Below are 19637 nucleotides of genomic sequence, written 5' to 3'. Positions count from 1 at the left end.
AAACAATTAAGAGGCAGGTTGGCCTTGGTGCTCTTATACTTTGGCCCAGCTGCAAAAAGACAATCAGCCCTCTAGCCCTCACCTCCCACACACTCTATCCATGCCAACCCATGCCCCATCCAGCCTCCCATGGCCCCTCATATCTTCTGTACCATCCTAGGACCCCCTACCTACATCTCCCTCCATGCCAACCTATGCCCCTCTACTCAGCCCCATGGACTCTCATACTCTTCATATCAACCTATACCCCTCTGCCCATCCCTATAGCCCTTTATAGCCCCTTGCCAACTTAGTGTCAACTCATGCCAACCCATTCCCCCGCACTCATCACCTTTTTCCCTTACACCTTACATGCTAACTCACCCAGTATCCTCCATGGGCAGACCTCATGACCCAAACTGAAAGGAAATAAAATAAAGTTCTGTCTATTGATTAATTCACTATTAAAAAAACAACACTGTCATTGATAAAAAACCCATTCACTACATTTAAATTTGACCGACCATATAATCCCTGAGAGCAACAAACATTTGTATTCATAGTCCAACTTCAAAGACTTTATAAGCAGTTGCAGCTGTCAATAAATCTGTGAACTGACAGACACCACACTGTGATAATATTTTGTGAAATCAGTCATGCAGCACATCACATAATGATAACCCTCAGGCTTATGTCAACAAACAGTGAAATAGCAAGCGGACTTTTTTTTAGCCTGCAGACAGGTATTTTTTTTAATTTAAAGGCTTGGAGATTTGAATTCATTGACAGTTTTACAGTTCCATGGAGCTTTGACAGCTCCCTCGACAGTTCCAATGAGCTTGACAGTTACACTGGGTGAGATTTCTAGCCTGCCCACCGCCGGCATCATCCAGTCCCGCTGAAAGTCAGTGGACTTGGAAAATCCCGGCCACTGATTTCATCCACTTATTGCACACGTTCATGTCTACTTCAACAATTCCAAAGGGCACCTTGCATCTCCCAAAGGATATTTTATCTCTCTCAAAGGGCACCTTAATTCTCCTAGTGGTGTCTCTGGACCTATCCAAAAGGGTACCCTACCTCTCCAACTTATTTACTAACTTTGGATTTCTCCTCATGGGACTGAAGTGCACAAGTCATGTTTCAAACAGCCTACTAGCAAAATTGGATTTGACCAAAGGCAGCTGCACTTTAACATGTGCAGCTGCCTCTGTGAACCGCAGAGGTGCAAAGTACAACAGGCCCATGTTCCTTCCCCGTTCTCTCCCCGTTCATGGTGGGGGGTGGGTTCTGGGGTGGGACTTCCAGATTTGTGAGTCCGGCGCCATTTTTGCAACATTGAAGAAGCTCTCCGTCTGTGAGAAAATGCAGGCTTTGGTATTTAACTAAGCCAGTCTGATTTCCAATATAAAACCCCTTGACTTCCAGTATTGTGCCCTGCATTACTCGTTATAACCTGTTCCACTTACTAATTTTCATCTGAGCACACTTTAAGTTGGCTCTTTCCATTGTAGATTATTGTATCTGTATTTGAACTTGAAAAGCTGCAATTTTACCCTCATTATAGTAGAGTTATTTGGTGAAATCTTCTGTTCTTTCTGGTGGTGAGCTTGGAGGTAGGAAGGGCATTTAATTAGGCAGGATAGTGGCATACCTGAACCCCACCACCCTCCCACCTCCACCAGAATTAACTTTTGGGTGGAAAGGCCCATGGTCAACCTTTCTGCCCCTTGGCTAGTCAATGAGCACTTAAGGGCCTCATCCTGCCACCCCTGGTATTAACCCAGCTGCAGATGGACCCGTCGCCATGTGGTGTGCACAGCTGCTAAAACCGTGAGGCCAGCTTGTCACCTCCTAGGAAGGGGTCTGTCAATCAACCATCGAGTGTCTTTGGTCAAGGGACTTGACATCGGGAAAGGGTTTGCCCGCTGAGAGCCATCCCCCTTCCCCCCCCTCGCCCTGGGCCCCTTTGTGATCCTGGGACTCTGGTGCCTGTCCTGCTGGCAGCAATTAAAGTCTCCATTGTGGCGCTGCTGAGCACAAGAGCTGCTAACCTCTAATTGGCCAGCAGCTCTCGATAGACCCACCCTGGAGTCTTGATTCCAGGAGAAAGCTTGTTGCTAGCCCCGGCATTTCCTTATTGGCACGTGGTTTATTGGGCTTTCCTGAAAATAAGCAGCGTGGGTGCCTTGCCTGCTCTCCAGCAGGCAGGCTAGACCACCCCCCAACCGGCTGACACCTGAACAAAATCCCACTCCCTGTTTTAGCACCATAATAGGGTGTAATTACAATGTGACTGATTTAGATATGCAGTTTCTATTATGATCTGGGCATTGGAATTTATAATTGGAATACAGAAATAAAAGTAGAATTATTGACTTTAAAATGGAGACTGAATTATATATCTATGTTCTGCTGCAGTTTCTTAGCCCTCTAATTCTACTTTTCCTTAAATCCACTTGATAGTGACTTGGTGGTCCCTCACCCTGGAACCATTCTCAAATCTTTTCTGCGCCCTCTCTAAAGTCTTCATGTTCTTAAAGCATGGTGTCCAAAATTGAACACACTACTCCAGTCGAGGCTAAACCAGTATTTCATAAAGGTTCACTATAACTTCCTTGCTTTTGTACTCTATTTATGCAGCCCAGGACCCTCTGTGCCTTTTTAACCACTTTCTTGTTCTTCCTACCAAAATGTACCACTCACACTTCTCTGCATTAAATTTCATCTGCCACCTATCCAGCCATTTTACCAATGTGTCTATGGGCAGAATTTTATGTCTCACGGACGGGCGCGCACCCTATTGGGCATAAAATAGCACGGGATGACATTGGGTGAGTGTCCCGACATCATGGTGCACTTGTGTAATATTTTGGTTGGAGGGCACAAGCGGGTGCCGGAGCTGCGCCTGCCATTAATTAAGAGGACACTTAAGGCTATTAAAAAGCTAATTGACGCTGATTTTTCGTTGCCCATGCAATTTTATGCTCGTTGCATATGCAAAGCGGGCAGGCGGCCAGCCGACATTTTTAAAAACCTCATGCACGGGCAGGATAAAAGGGGTGAGCAGCATTGTCAGTATCAGTGGTGGGACGTTTGGTACATAGTTTGCTACTGGTGATGTATTGGCACTTGGCAGCTTCATCTTGGTGAAGCTTCATTCTTAGCATTTCTAGGCTGCTTTTCAGGACCCCTTGGTGTCTCCAAGGCCCCTGAAGAATTCAGACTGTGTGTACCCTTCCGGGCATCAGCCTTCTGTAACTCTGGTAATGGGGATTGTGGTCTCTGCTGGATCACCTCCTCTGAGGAGGAAGAGAGGGACGAAAGGGAGGGGAGGCCAAGTGTCCCAGTGCAGCTTCCAGAAAAGCGACCTTTGGGAGGACAGGCGCAGGCACAAGGGACGCAGGGCCAGCAGGAAGTCCAAGGCGGAAGGGGCCACAGAAGACACCACTACCTTGCTGCCAGAGTTTACAGGCAGCGATGCAGTTACCACAATATGTCCGAGAAGCAATGCCAAAGGAGGCACCGCTTCTCAAAGGAAACAGTGACCTCTATTAGTCACATGATTGGGCCTGAGATCAGCTCCGATTGTGTGGTTGGACACCGCTTGCCAGTGGCTCTGAAGGTCACAGTGGCCCTTAACTTCTTTGCCTCTGGCTCTTTCCAGGGGTCAGTGGGGATCTGTGTGGAGTCTCCCAATCAGCTTTCCAGACTTGCGTCAAGCTGGTGACAGACGCTCTGTTCTGATGGGTACTGAACTTTATTCTTTACTGTATGGACAAGGCCAGCCAGGCTGAGCGAGCCAGAGGCTTTGCAGCAATTGCTGGGTTCCCCCACGTCCAGGGTGCAACAGACTGCACACATGTGGCCATCAACGTGCCAGTGGGGTGCCTTCGTCAACAGGAAGATTCTGTCAACATTCCATTCCATGAACGTGCAGATAGTGTGTGACCACAGGATGCAGATTTTGCAAGTCTGTGCAAGGTACCCTGGCAGCTCCCATGACGCTTACATCCTGAGACACTCCAAGGTGCTGAGGCTCTTCAGTGCTCCAGCCTGGCTGGATGGATGGCTGCTGGGTGACAAGGGCTATCGATTGGCTCATCACCCCTCTGCACCACCAAGAACAAAGGCAGAGAACCATTACCATATGGGTCATGCCTCCACAAGGGCTATGATAGGACCATAGGTCTTCTCAAGATGCGCTTCTAATGACTGGACCGTTCAGGAGGTACACTGCAATACCCCCAGAGCAGGTGTCACTGATAGTGGTTGCGTGTGGCACTCTCCACAACCTGGCACTGGCAAGGGGGGATCCACGGAAAGAAGAGGATCTTGAGGCAGCTGCAGAGGCCACAGATGATGAGTCCAGTAGTGAGTCAGAAGAGGAGTACGGTGAGGAGAATGTTGAGGGGATGGAGGCAGACCTCGGTAACCTCCAAGGAGGGATAGATCCTCCAGCTAGGCTGCCAAAGATCCGCTTCAACCTCATGCTAGGGCTGCCGCCTCCACTGTGGATGTCTGAAATGACCCTTTCATTTGAACACAAAGTCCACTCAGTGCCTGTACAATAAAGTTTAGAACCACCATTCCCTGCATCAAGAAAATAAAAAGGTGATATATACTAAGGCCATTATGACAAAATCAAAATTTATCTGATTTTGACAATCCAAAAAAATTTACATAACCTTTTCTGTTGTTCATTCCCAAACCAATAAAGATAAACCAAACATAAATGGACAGAAAATCACCTGTGAACTGCCCCGCTTGTGCTCATGGTGCCTTTAACTTACCTTTGCGAATGCTATGTTTCGATGCCACCCCATCCCTTCCTCCCTCCCCCCATCTCTCTCTCTCTCTCTCCGCTCCCCCCCCCCCCCCAAACACCTCTGGCACCAGCATTGGAGGCAGTATGCTGACTCTGCTGTCTCGTTAGCCTTGGTGACTTTGGCGATTGTCCTCTGGCCAGTGGAGCCTGTGCTGGCCCTGCCTGGGAGGGAACAGCCAGTGCCACGGTTGGCATCTCCCCAATTGTCACAGCCTCATCAGATGCCATGGTCACTGGTGGAGGAGCTGCTGCCATTGCCATCATCCAGAGTTCCCTGAGAGGAGCCCTTAGAGATGACAAGCAGTTCGTGCACCAACTTGAGGTCGCTCTGTACCTCCCTGCTCACCATTGATGGACGGGCACCTAGCTGGGATACTGCGTGCCTCATCCATCTCCCACACTGACACTGACCACCTGAGATCATACTTGTGTGAGGGCCTGCAGGTCCGAGCGTAACCCAAGGAACCCCTCATTCTGTCCCTGGAGCTGCCTTTCCCCGATGGAGGAGACAATGCGCTCAGCCATGAGGATCAACGCAGTGTTCCCGCTCCACATGGACTCCTCACAACAGAGACCATGGCATGCATGCCCTCATGGACCTCCACCAGATCCTCCCGTACATCTCGCTGGACATCCAGTACCTGCCGCCTAATGGATGACTCCAGAGGCTCATCATCTACCTTTCACTGAGTATCGTCCTGGCCCCCAAGAGTCCTCCGACTGCCGGCACCCTGGGCACTCTCTACCTCCACCTGCACCTCAAGCAAGTGTGAAGTGACCTCACCAATGTGCACCGACATTCTAGCTGCTGATCTAATGCCCACCAAGGTGCTGGTATCTGCGCTGGTGCCTGTTTCAGAGAGCTCATGTGACGCAGGTGCAAGTGAAGCCCAGCAGTTCCCTGGCTTCAGGGGTGGCTCTTCAGGGTCCACAGAGCAATTGCGTGCTGGTGAACCTAAAAGAGAGAACAAGGACATGTCATTATTTAAAGTCACCAGACTGTCACTGTGCATGCCAGGCAACCTGATGAGACAATGGAGATAAGCATCATGGTGCCATCATCTTTCAATGATCAATGGGAACTCCAGTTTTGAGGCTCACATCAATGGAGAGACTACACTAGAATGGTTGCACAATCTGAAATTCACTGCTGTGCACTGCACTCTGACCTTCACTTGGCACCCCCGCCTCTCCATGCCCGGTTGCACAGGGAGTGTGCTGGCTCTTGAACTCGAGGGTGTCCTGCTCAAACCTACTGAGTAGCAGGAAATTGGGTGGGCTGCCATCTGTACATGTCTGCTCTGCTTGGCTCGTCTTCTCCCGAAAGGACAGAGGAGCATTGATTGGTCCACTCTCTAACTGTAGCACCATTGCAGCCTGGCCAACCCCAGCTGAGGGACACTTTGCAGGGCACATCCGAGTCATGGCCCTCAAGCCGCAAGGCACTCAGTCCAAGCAGCCAAGGCTCACCCCCTTGGCCAGTTCAGGCGTAATTGACAGTTGGCACTCAGACTCTAACACCCCTGAGGTGTACAGGGGGACAGCCACACCTTAACACTTATGCCAACACAGTACTCACCCTTCCTGAGTGCAGCAGGTCATTGAACAGCTTCTGGCACTGCACCCATGTTCGCTGCACCACATCATGGCTGCTTACCAGCGCTGCCACCTCCTCCCATGCCCTCTTGGTGAGGTGTGGTAGCCTCCTCCTCCTGTCTCTGGGGACAAGGGTGTCCCTCCTGACAGCCACATCCTCCAGCAGGACGGCAAGGCACTCATCCGAAAAGTAGAAGGCCGAGTGCCCACCCAACCTACCTTCCCGTTTGGTGTCTCCAGCTGCACTCAACTTTGAGTTTGCTAATGCACAACAGACGTTCTTCTGTGGTCGCCTTCTGAGGGGTGCCTAGACCATTTTTAAACCATACGCTGTGTTGCCATTGGACCTGGTGGCTGACAGGCACCCGCCCCCGTGCAGCCCTTCCCGACCAGTGACGAGCTGCAGTTCATGCTGGGCAGGCTTTAACTGGCTCGTCAGTGTGGAATCATGGTTGGGGGCCAATCGCGGGCAGCAGACTGTTTCCCGGCTACACTCGGGCCTGCCTGACAACCTCAAAATCCCGCCCTATGTCTACTTGAAGCCTATCACTATCCTCCTGATAGTTCCTAATATTTCCAAGTTTTATGTCATTTGCAAATTTTGTGCCCAACGCACCCCAGTCTAGGTCATTAAGATAAAGAAAAGCTATGGCCCTGGCATTTACCCCTGGGGAACCCCACTGTATACCTTACTCCAGTCCAAAAAAGTTTCACCACTACTCTGTTTCCTGTCACTTAGCCAACTTTATATCCACGGTGCCATTTTCCCTTTTTATGCCATGGATTTCAACTTTAGTTTATCAAATGCCTTTTGGAAGTCCACATATATCTTATCAACCCTCTCTGTTATCTCATCACAAAACTCAATCAAGTTAATTAAACACACTACTCCTTTGACAAATCCACGTTGCCTTTCCTTAATCCACATGTTTCCCAATGACTATTAAATTTGTTCCAGATTATCATTTCTATAAGTCTTTCCACTAAGGATTTTAAACTGGTTGGTCTGTAGTTGGCTTGTCTTTAACCCGTTTTAAAACAAGGGTGTAACATTTGTAATTCTCCAGTCCTCTGACACTGACCTTATAGCTGAAGGGGATTGGAAAGTTATAGTAAGTGCCTCTGCAATTTCCACCCTTACTTTCCTTAGCATCTTTGGATGTATCTGATTCGATCCTGGGTTAATGACCAATGCATAAAATGTAAAGCCCTAAATTTGCCTGGGCACCTCACCAGATGATTTTCTGCTACTAGGGGGATTTCAATTTTATCTCAAAATAATTTTTAAAAAAATCTGGTTAAGTAATGGTTAGCAGCAATAAAATTGTTTGTGTTTGGCTCAAGTTAGCCAATTTCGATATTAGTCCATCTAACAGTAATGCACAAGATATTATTTGATAAATACACGGGTTGCTCTTTACTCAGAGTGCTGAGAATGTGGAACTTGCTGCCTCTTGGAGTGGCTGCATGGAATGGCATAGATGCATTTAAGGGGAAGCTAGCTAAGTACGTAAGAGAGAAAGGAATTAAAGGATATTTCAACAGGGTAAGTTTAAGTAAATTGGAGGAGGCTTGTGTGGAGCATAAACCCTGTCTCTAGCCTGTAAAATTCTATTTATCAAACAACATTGTCTAGTTTTGAAATTGCCACCAATCATTCAATATTTAAGATATATTCTGGGCAATGAAATCCACAGATGAAATATTTAGCACAAATTAATCATGTGGAATAGGCCATAAGCTTTATTTTTAAAAAAAATCATCCTTTACATTTTAAGTTTATGTGCAGTATACACTGCATCCTAATTTGCAGGGCTAATCTGAATCCAGTATCAAAAAGTATAGAAACAGCTACTGCATAATGCAAATTAGCTGTCAAAATGTAATCTTTAATCACTTGACATAAACAATATTATTGAAAGAAAAGGACATACTGCTGAAGCTTTCCATCTTGCTCTCATCAGGACAGATTCACAAGCTTTAACAGCATGTCTCTCTCTTCAGCAATGCTCAAGTTCTGTACTATCATAAAATGAAAATATTAATTCTGTTATCAATCTTAAATGAGGTTAACTTGTTTTGCACTTGTTACAGAGCCTGTTATTTCTGAATTGGTTTATTTTTCAATTGAGTCAAAGGTTTGTAATGTGTATACTCTTGGTGCAAAATGGTACCTGAGTTTTAATGAAAGTAGAGATGTTAAGGTGCACAGGTGTCATCAAAACAGTTTTTTCCCCACAGGCTCCAATAATAAACAATGTAATTTTTTTAAAAATTGGTAATTCAAGGAAGTGGAGTAATTGGAGTCCGGTTACTTTGTGTGTTATGTAATTTAATCCAATAGATTACACATTAGATGAGCTGTAGATGAATTAGCAATCTTGTAACTTTACTCTCCACTTTCCCTGAGGACCACGGTTTTTACTTTCAAATGAAATGCTGTTCCAGCTGCAAGTGTCACTGCATTTGCCATTTTATAATTCGAATCATCTGATTCCATTCTTGTACTAAAATGACTATTTTTTGTTTTTTTTTAAAGTACTTGTGATTGGGGTGTTCTCTTGATTTCAAAGAAAACCCTCAGTGTAGAATATTATGTGTAGTATTTGAAAGTTTTACAGAACCTATTTTTTCACTTGTAACACTGCAGAAAATATAAAAAATAGTTTCTGTATAGACTGTGTTTGGTACTTAAAGGTTAGTACATTTATCTTATGATAGACTTGTTCCATTTAGAAGTGGTGCTAGTTCTATTGGTCTGATGAACCCAATGGTGCAGAGCTCTGAGATAATGATTTTCCCTTCACCACACATCCTTGAATTATAGACTGAACATTACCACTGTTGCTTCAATCATGACTTTAGTTCCAAAGCAGGCTGTCAATCAAGTTTATAAAATGTGACTAACCTTGTCATTAAAAATTTAAACTCAGCTAGTCTGAATTTTCATCACTGTTAGCTAAGTTTAAATTTTTAATGACAAGGTTAATGCTGATTTTTGCAGTTACCATTGACACCAGGTGAAAAAGCCTAATTGTCCAAAAGTAGTATTGATGATTGATACATGTCAATTGATACATCTCTTGACAGCACATTGGAACTTGGGAATTGACCATTGCTGGTAATAGGTATTTAATTGACAACCTACCATTCGCTTATGAAGGATATTAGTTGACAGCACCTTAATGAGTCATCAGTTAATTTTGCTGAGGCCTTGAAGTTACCCTATGCAAATGTTATTGTGCCAACGTTTGATACAGTATCATGATCTGGTGACATAATGCAACAAACAAGAAGTCAAAATATCCAGCTTGAAATTTAGTGGATTGATCTGGGGGCTAGGGGTGCAGGACACAAACTCTGAAATTTGTTTTACATCACATTATAAAAATGTTTCTGTGTATAAAATGTCTGTGGTGCTGGAATTGCTAAGTTTTGATTGGCACTGAAAGGATGTTTTACATATTGAATAGGATTAAAACCCTTTTGTCCCATTTTGCTTGGATTTTTAAAATAATTCATTACTTTGACTGATTATTCGTCCAGTATCTACAACTAGTGTTTACAAACCGTTCACATTTATACTTGCAGTACCTGGAGTGCAGAAAGTTTCTAACATTTTTTCCAGGCAGTGAATTTTCCAAAATCCTACTGCACCTGACCTGCCTTAAAGGACTCTCCTGCACTGTCCACACGATTGTCCCTCCATCAAAAAAGCAAGTTGATCCAGTCTGTGGACATTGCCTGGAGTGCTATCATTCCAGAGTCCATTTGAATAGCATTGAAAAGCCTTCTTTAAACAGCCTTTGTGAGTTAGAAATCCCAGAGATCACTCTCGTGGAAAACATTCAAGATTCCAACTTGAATTAAAACAGTCAAAAATCCTCAGCCTACCAGCATATCCAGAGTATCAGTCGGTTGCAGGAGACCTGACAAAGATGGGAGTTCTGTCTGGACCCAGACAGAAGTTTTCATTCAGTATGCAGCTGACAACCCATTCCTGCTGAGGTCTGGCCTCCAACATGAGCCATGACATCTGAGATGAGGTAAGTGTATGGATTTCCCACACACTACTGCCCAGCAATCTGAATCTGTATCAGTACCCTGGTAAAGATCTATGTATAAAATTTATGAAGTTAGTTTTTTTAATAAAATAAATCTATCTTAAGAGCAGGAGTGATGGTTTCAGTGTTTAGCTCTATTTGCAACTCTTCTAATAATAAAGCAGCCTATGCCTGTCTATAGCAAGGACTGTTAAGTGGCAGTTAACATTTGGGTAGCCCACGGATCTTGGTACTGAGTGACTCTGTAGCTCAACAATGACCATCTAACTCAATTCCTGACCTAAGGCAGAAGCAGGGTCTATAACAATATTCTTATACTTTCACAGCCGTTCTTGAAACCAGACGTTTTAGTGATCTGGGTGCTGATATTGACCTTGGCACACTCCCTGAAGAAGAGAAAGAAGATCTTGGTGTGGAATTGGCCAAGGTAATCTGATTTGTTTGTGTGTATAAAATGTATTGTTATTACATTGTCATCTACTTTGAGAAAGCTATTGATATAAATCAACCTTTAGAGTATTCCAACAAAACACGTTTAAAAATAATAATGTATAGAGTAACCAACCTGAAACAAGTTGGGGAAAATATCCAAAAGCCCTTATATGACCACACCTTTTCTTCATGGGAATATTGCGTTGTTAAGCTACATTGTGAACAATAACAAAAAATTAAAAATAATCACCATAGAAAAGTTACAGTACAGAAAGAAGCCATTCAGTCGAGTCTGTGCCGGCCAAAAAGAGAAAAAAAATCTAGCCGTTCATTTTAATCCCACTTCCCAGCACCTAGCTTGTAGACTCGCAGCTTACAGCACTTTAGATGCAGATCCAGGTACATTTTTAAATGAGTAGAGCATTTCAACGTCAACCACCAATTTAGGCAGTGAATTCTAGATGCCCACCACCTTCTGGATGAAAAAGATTTTCCACATGTCCCCTCTACCCAATCGCCTTAAATCTATGCTCTGTGATAATTGACCCCTCAGCCAAGGGAAACAAGTCTTTCCTGTCTAACCTACCAAGGTCCCTCATAACTTTGTACACCTCAATTAGGTCACCCCTTAACCTCCTCTGTTCTAAGGAAACCAACCCTAGCCTATCAAATCTCTCCTCATAGCTGCAATTTTCAAGCCCTGGCAACATTCTTGTAAGTCTCTTCTGCACTCTCTTTAGAGCAATTATGCCGCTCCTGTAATGTGATGACCAGAACACATTCCAGCTGTGGTCTAACCAGCATTTTATACAGTTGCATCATTATATCCCTGCTTTTGTTTTCAATACCTCACCCAATAAAGGAAAGCATTCCATATGCTTTCTTAACCACCTTGCTACCTGTCCTGCCCCCTTCAAGGACCTGTGGACTTGTACTTCGAAGTCTCTCACTTCCTCAACCCCTCTCAATAACTTCCCGTTTGAGTATTCCCTTGTTTGCCCTCGCCAAATGCATTGCTTCTCACTTTTCTGGATTGAATTCCATTTGCCACTTCTCTGCCCACTCAAACAAACCATTGATATCATTCTGGATCAATAGCTATCCTCTTCACTATCAACTACATGGCTAATTTTTGTCATCTAAAAACTTTCCAATCATGCCTCCCACATTTAAGTCTAAATCATTAATATATACAACAAACAGCAAGGGCCGCAACACCGAACCCTGTGGAACACCACTGGAAAACGTTTTCCATTCGCAAAAGTATCATCGACCATTACCCTTTGTTTCCTGTCACTGAGCCAATTTTGGATGCAACCTGCTACCTTCCCCTGTATCCCATGAGATCTCACTTTCCTGCCCAGCCTGCCATGTGGGACCTTGTCAAATGCCTTACTGAAATCCATGTAGACAACATCCATTGCACTACCCTCATCAACCTTCCTTATTACTTTCTCAAAAAATTCTAATAAGTTAGTAAGACACGATCTTCCCCTCATAAAACCATGCTGACTATCCCTGATCAATTCGTGCCTTTCTAAGTGACAGTTAATTCTGTCCCTCAGATTTGTTTCCAATAGTTTTCCCACCACTGAGGTCAGACTGACTGGCCTATAATTTTCTGGCCTACCCCTTGCACCCTTTTAAGTAATGATACAATCTTACAACATTCGCAGATCTCCAATCCTCTTTAATTTCAATTGAATTTATTTTTCTTTATTCTTTCGTGGGATGTGGGCATATCAGGACCAGCATTTGTTGTTCGCCCCTATTTCATCTGGAACTTAGGTTGTTTGGTCATTTCAGAGGGCAGCTAAGAGTCAACCACATTGCTGTGGGTCACATGTAGGCCAGACCTGGTAAGGGTGGCAGATTTCCTTCCTTCATTAGTGAACCAGATGGGTTTTTATGACAATCGATGATAGTTTCATGGTCACCGTTACTGAGATTAGTTTATATTCCACTGGGTCAACATTCTGGAATTCTCTACCTGCCACCATTGTAGGAACAAATCACCAGAGTGGTCTAAAGAAAGCTCATCATAAGTTACTCAGCACAGCTAGTGATAGATAATAAATGCAGCATTCCAATATCATCCACATCCTGAGAACAAACTTTCTTAAAAATTTGTGTCATGATGCTGGCATTTTTGATTGCTTTTCTCCTGTCTGTGACAAAGGTAAGCTATGCCTCCTCATCCTTTTCAACCTGCCTGCAGCTTTTGACATGGCTGACCACGCCATTCTCCTGCAACACCTTTCCACTATCGTCTAGCTGGGTGGGACTGCACTTGTGTGGTTCCATTCTTATCTATCTAATTATAGACAATGAATCTCTGCAATGGCTTCTCTTCCCACTTCTGCATTGTTACCTCTGGTGTCCCCAAGAATCTATCCTTGGCCCCCTCCTGTTTCTCATCTATCTATTAGGGCAAACAAACAGAGCTCCCTGGATGAAATAGGAGATAGAAATTAAGATAAAGAAGAAAAAGTGTGCTTCTGACAGGTGTCAGGTAGAAAATACAATTGAGAACCAAGAGGAATACAGAAGGTTCAGAGGGGAGGTGCAAAAGCATATTAAAGAAGCGAAGAGGGATTATGAGAAAAGACTGGCAGCCAACATATAGGAGAATCCCAAAGCCTTCTATAGACATATAAATAATAAAAGGGTGGTGAATGGAGGAGTAGGGCCGGTTAGGGAGCTAAAAGGAATTTTACAAGTAAATGAAGGGGCCATGGCTGAGGTATTAAATTAATACTTTGCATCTGTCTTTACCAAGGAGTTAGATGCTGCCCAGGCCATGGTGATAGACGAGGAAACTGTCACTAGAAGGGTTCAAAATTGATAAGGAGCAAGTGTTGAATAGACTGTAAGTACTTAAAGTTGACAAGGCACCAGCACCAATGAGATGCATCCAAGGATATTGAAGGAAGTGAAAGTAGAAATTGCAGGGGCACTGGTTGTAATATTTCAGTCTTCCTTAGACTGAGGGGAGGTGCCAGAGGATGGAAGAATTGCAAACATTACAGCTTTGTTCAAGAAAGGTTGTAAGGTTAAGCCTAACAATTACAGACCAGTCAGTTTAACTTCAATGGTGGGCAAGATTCTAGAAACAATTATTCGGGATAGAATTAGTAGTCGCATGGAAAAACATGGGTGATAAGGAAGAGCCAGCATGGATTTCTAAAAGGGAAATCACATTTAACTAACTTGCTGGAGTTTTTTGAAGAGGTAACAGAAAAGGTCAATGAGGGTAATGCTGTTGATGCGGTGTACATGGACTTTCAAAAGGCATTTGATACAGTGCCACACAACAGACCTGTGAGAAAAGTTATTGCTCATGAAACAAAAGTGACAGTAGCAATGTGGATACAAAATTGGCTGAAAAATAGGAAGCTGAGAGTAATGGTCAATGGAGGAAGGTTATGGTGGAGTTCCCCAGGGGTTGGTATTGGAACCCTTGCTTTTCCTGATATATATAAATGATCTAGATCTTGGTGTGCAGGGGACAATTTCAAAGTTTGCAGATGATATGAAGCTTGGGACTGTTGTAAACTGAGGAGGACGGTGTAGAACTTCAAAAAAATATAGACAAGTTGGTGGAGTGGGCAGATAGGTGACAGATGAAGTTCAATGTGGAGAAGTGTTAAGTGATGCATTTTGGAAAGAAGAACATGGACAGACAATATAAAATAAGGGGTGAAATTTTGAAGGGGGTGCAGGAGCAGAAAGGCCTGGGTATATATATGCATAGAACGTTGAAGGTGGCAGGACAGGTGGAAAGAGCAGTTAATAAAGCATGTAGTATCCTGGGCTTTTATTAATAGGGGCATAGAGTACAAGAGCAAGGAAGTTATGCTAAATTTATATAAGACACTTGTTAGACCTCAGCTGGAATATTGTGTACAGTTCTGGGCGCCACATTATAGGAAGGATGTGAGCACATTGCAAAGAGTGCAGAAGAGGTTTACAAGAATGGTTCCAGGGATGAGAAACTTCAGTTACGAAGATAGATTGGAGAGATTGTTCTCCTTGGAGAGAAGAAGGCTAATAGGTGATTTGATAGAGATGTTCAAAATCATGAGGGGGCTGGACAGAGTAGATAGGGAGAAGCTGTTCCCACTCGTAAAAGGATCAAGAATGAGAGGCCATAGATTTAAAGTGGTTTGCAAAAGAAGCAAATGTGACGTGAGAAAAAGCTTTTTCACACAATGAGTGGTTCGGATCTGGAATGCACTGTCTGGAAGTATGGTGGAGGCAGGTTCAATCAAGGCGTTCAAGAGGGCATTAGATGATTATTCAAATAGAAACGATGTGCAAGGGTACGGGGAAAAGGCAGGGCAATGGCACTAGGTCATAATGCTCATTTGGAGAGCTGGTTCAGACATGATGGGCCGACTGACCTCCTGTGCCATTAAAATTCTGTGAACTACATGCCGCCCCTCGGTGACATCATCAAAAACACAGTGTTAGTTTTCACATGTATGCTGACAACACATAGCTGTACCTCACCTCCACTTCTCTCAACTTGCCACTGCTAAATTATTGGATTGCTTATCTGGCATCTAGTACTGGATGAGTCGAAATTTCCTCCAATCAAATATTGGAAGCAGTGTCCAGACGATGAGAAGCATGGGACCAGGTTGCCTTTTCAGCCACAGGAATTGCATAGCCTATATAGACTTCCATAAAGAAAATGTAATTTTATGACAATATTTTAAAAGAAGTAAACTTTCTCTAGGCTCTGCAGTAATATTTGTGCAGTTAGAACTTATGGATTTGCAAACTGAGTGCATTCAGTACTGCTATAATTTTATGTAGTGGTTTACCTGGGCAAGATGTCCACTGGTCTAGAGGGTGGGTATGACTTTTAGATTGTAACATAAACTACTGAAATATCTATTTAGAATGTGTACATGAAGAATTAAGTGTTTTTTTAATGTCAGCTAGAAGATGAAATCTCTACATTGCGACATGCTCTGATTGCCAAGGAGAAGCATCTAGTTGAAATAAAGCAGAAGATGGGCATCACCCCACTGAATGAAATAAAACACAATTTAAGCAAAGGCTGGCAGGATATGCAGACTTTTGAGATGTAAGTTTTTGACTGAAGGAGTTTGCTGCAACTTGATTCAACCTTGTGTGCATTATTCCTCCTGTTGTATGCAGAAGTGCTTTGCTGTGATTCACCCAAATGTTTATTTGCTTGATACAAAATGTACTTTTGGATGCTGGTTAATTTTTAGCTGACCCAATTGAAATACCTGTTAAAAATTAAAGTGAACAATTCCCCCAATTGGCATTACTGGAGTAAATGCATTGCATTTAATCTTGGGTTATCCAGATCAAAATTTGAAAATTGCACATGTAGACATCGAGCTAGGATAGAATTGTGCTGCACCACATTTGGTTGCTTGGAAGGCGCTCATTATCTATTCTCAACCTTGGGTAAAGTACCTGTGGGCTGCCAGCATCTACGGAGCTTTCTGCCAGAATCAGAAACATATATTAATAAATAGTTTAGTTAATAAGTGATAATGTGTTGAGTAAGTATTTCATAGGAAATCTATTTTTCATGTATTTGGATAACCTGGAAGAGATGATAGCAGATAAATGTAGACTGTATAAAACTCCCAACATAACCTTTCTAAGCTGTTTTCATTTTGCCTAATGTGAGTGGATGGGGAAAATATTGCAACTTGAGCAAAAGATCCACCTTTTTGAAGACCTTTTATGCTGACTAAATAAATGCCACATGCTGCTATTTCATTTGACCTACTTTACTCCCTTGTGCCATGAAAGAGATCTGTTTTCACCTTTGATGTTTTATTCAAAATAAGCAGGAATTGTAAGGGTTAGAACTTCATCATAATATTTGTATCCAGCTGTTGATTTTATCAATATAGTCCTCACTTCCCTTTTTGGGATATGAAGTCTGAAATATGCCCAGTCAATAATACAAACATTATCCTGAATTTCAGTTTCAAAATTTAAAAGAAAATAATAAATCGGTTACAATTATAACTTGCTTGAAATGAATGATTAGATGACAATGTTTAAAATTCATGCTTTTTGTGTTTCTGAAAGTAATCCCAACTTGAATAGTTACCTTGGCTGCACGTCGTACTGATGAAGTGATAGCCTTTGGACATGAGTTGAGAGCTGACTATACTGTCATCAAGCCCCAACTCAGGCAATAGGTCCGGTGGGAACAATCAAAGTTTATCCTTGTTAAATATCCATGTTTTGTTTGCATTCCAATATTAGATTAAATTTGCAAGTGTTGTACTCTATTAAAAAAATGATTAATTGGAAAATACTTCCAATTTTTAAAATTAGTTCATGAGATATGAGCATTTCTGGCTAGGCCAGCATTTGTTGCCCATCTCTAATTACCCTTGAGAAGGTGGCAGTGAGCCACCTTCTTGAACTGCTGCAGTCTATGTTGGGTAGGTACAGACGCAGTGCTGTTGGGAAGAGAGTTCCAGGATTTTGAAGAAATGGCAATATAGTTCCAAGTCTGGATGGTGAGCCACTTGGATGGGAACTTGTAGGTGGAGGTGTTTCCATGCATCTATTGCACTTGCCCTTGTAGGTGATAAAGGTCGCAGGTTTGGAAAATGCTGTGAAATGAGACTTGATAAATTGTTGCAGTACATCTAATATGTGATGCACACTGCTGCCACTGTGCGCTGGTGGTGGAGGAAGAGAATGTTTAAGGTGGTGGATGGAGTGCTGATCAAGTGGGCTGCCTTGTCCTGGATGGTGTCAAGCTTCTTGAATGTTGTTAGAGCTGCACTCATTTGGGCAAAGTGAGAGTATTCCAACATACCCCTGACTTGTCCCTTGTAGATGGTGGTCCAGCTTTGGGAAGTCAGAAGGTGAGTTACTCATCACAGGATTCCTAGCCTCTGACCTGCTCTTGTAGCCACAGTGCTTATATGGCTGGTCCAGTTAAGTTTCTGGTCAATGGTAACTCCCAGGATGTTTATAGTGGGTGATTCACTGATGGCAATGCCGTGGAATGTCGAGGAGAGATGGTTAGATTCTTTCTTGTTGAGATGGTCTTTGTCTGTCACTTAAGTGACAAGTAACATTTGTGCCTCATGTCAGCCTAAGCCTGAATGTTGTCCAGGTCTTGCTGCATACAGACACAGAATGCTGCAATATCTGAGGAGTTGCAAATGGTACCAAACACTATGAAATCATCAGCAAACATTCCCACTTCTGACTTTATAATGGAGGAAAAGTCATTGATGAAGCAGGTAAAGATGGTTGACTCTACCCTGAGGAACTCCTGCAGCAATGTCTTGAGGCTGAGATGATTGGCATCCAACAACCATAATCATTTTTCTTTGTGCTAGCTAAGACTCCAGCCAGTGAAGAATTTTCCCCCGATTCCCTTTGTCTTCAATTTTACTAGGGCTGCTCAAAGCTACACTCGGCCAAATGCTGCCTTGATGTCAAGGGCAATGTTTTTCACCTCACCTCCTGAGTTTAGCTCTTTTGTCCATGTTTGGACAAATGCTGTAATGAGATCTGGAGCCAAGACCCTCTCTGCCAAAACCCAAATGAACATCAGTGAACAAGTAAGTGCTTCTTGATATTGCTGTCACTGACACTTTCCATCACTTTACGAATGATTTGAGAGTAGACTGATGAAACGGTAATTGACCAGATTGGATCTGCGCTGCTTTTTGTTGATAGACATGCCCGGGTAATTTTCCACATTGGGTAAATTCCAGTGTTGTAGCTGATGACTGATGGAGCTGTAGAACACTGGACAAAGTTTGTTGTACTGCAAAGGAGTAAGACAGGAATTTACATGGATGATTCCACCCCCCATCCCCCCTCTTTATCTCTTATTCTTGTATTGTGATCTTATCTTTGGTTGTTACATGCTTTGGATTCACCTTGGATATTCTCTCAGATTCTTGGGTGCTGGTCACTCCAATAAGCATCCCTTATGTTCACAAGCTTTCCCAATACCTAGTAATACAATAATGTAATAATGTAGAGGTATAACAGTGAGACACCGTTGTCCTTTGAATTGGACATTGTGAACTTTGCATATGTACATAAGAACATAAGAAATAGGAGCAGGCAATTCAGCCTGTCAAATCTGCCCTGCCATTCAATAAGATCATGCCCCAGGCCTCAACTCCTCTTTCGTACCAGCTCCTCATAACCCTCAACTCACGAATATTTCAAAAATCTATCTGCCTCCTCTTTAAATAAGTTCAATAATCTAGCCCCTGGGGTAGAGAATTCCAGACATTCACTACTCTCTGAGAGAAGAAATTCCTTCACATCCCGGTTTTAAATGAGTGTCCCCTTATTCTTGTAACTATGTCCCCTAGTTCGAGATTCCCCCACAAGTGGAAACATCTTCTCAGCATCTACCCTGTCATCTACCCTTCTTCAATCTTATGGAAAGCAGATTAGTTAATATTTCAGAGGGATCAGGTCAGATTGAAGTTGTTAAACTTTTTTTTATCAGTAACTGAACATGAACAGCAACAGTTCTAGCAGTACCTACTTTACTTCAAATTAACATGCTGGCCATCTCTGCGAATGGTAAAAATGCACCATTCTGTTCTGTGGGCTAGGTAACACTTGTTTTTGGACAACCATGCCACTAATTCAGATCAAGGCTTACTCTTAAGCTGGACTGCCCTAGACCATACCTGCCTTTCTATTCAGGCATTGAAAGATGAGACAGTCTTATCCCTAGATTG

The 19637-nt window shown here is 43.2% G+C and overlaps 1 protein-coding gene across 2 annotated transcripts in view; it reads left to right on the top strand.

The window, feature by feature from the left end:
- The window catches only part of tpd52l1 (tpd52 like 1), a 48358-nt gene that overhangs the window by 11607 nt on the left and 17114 nt on the right, over positions 1-19637 (top strand). For both annotated transcript variants that reach the window (XM_041188694.1, XM_041188695.1), the window contains exons 2-3: positions 10794-10894; positions 15846-15994. In XM_041188694.1, the coding sequence (XP_041044628.1) occupies positions 10794-10894; positions 15846-15994 (250 nt within the window). The remainder of the gene's footprint in view (positions 1-10793; positions 10895-15845; positions 15995-19637) is intronic.

The sequence above is a fragment of the Carcharodon carcharias genome, chromosome 5 (assembly GCF_017639515.1).
Source record: "Carcharodon carcharias isolate sCarCar2 chromosome 5, sCarCar2.pri, whole genome shotgun sequence".
Lineage (NCBI taxonomy): Eukaryota > Metazoa > Chordata > Chondrichthyes > Lamniformes > Lamnidae > Carcharodon > Carcharodon carcharias.
The sequence above is the reverse complement of the archived record's forward strand: the minus strand, read 5'-3'. Positions and strand labels throughout refer to the sequence as shown.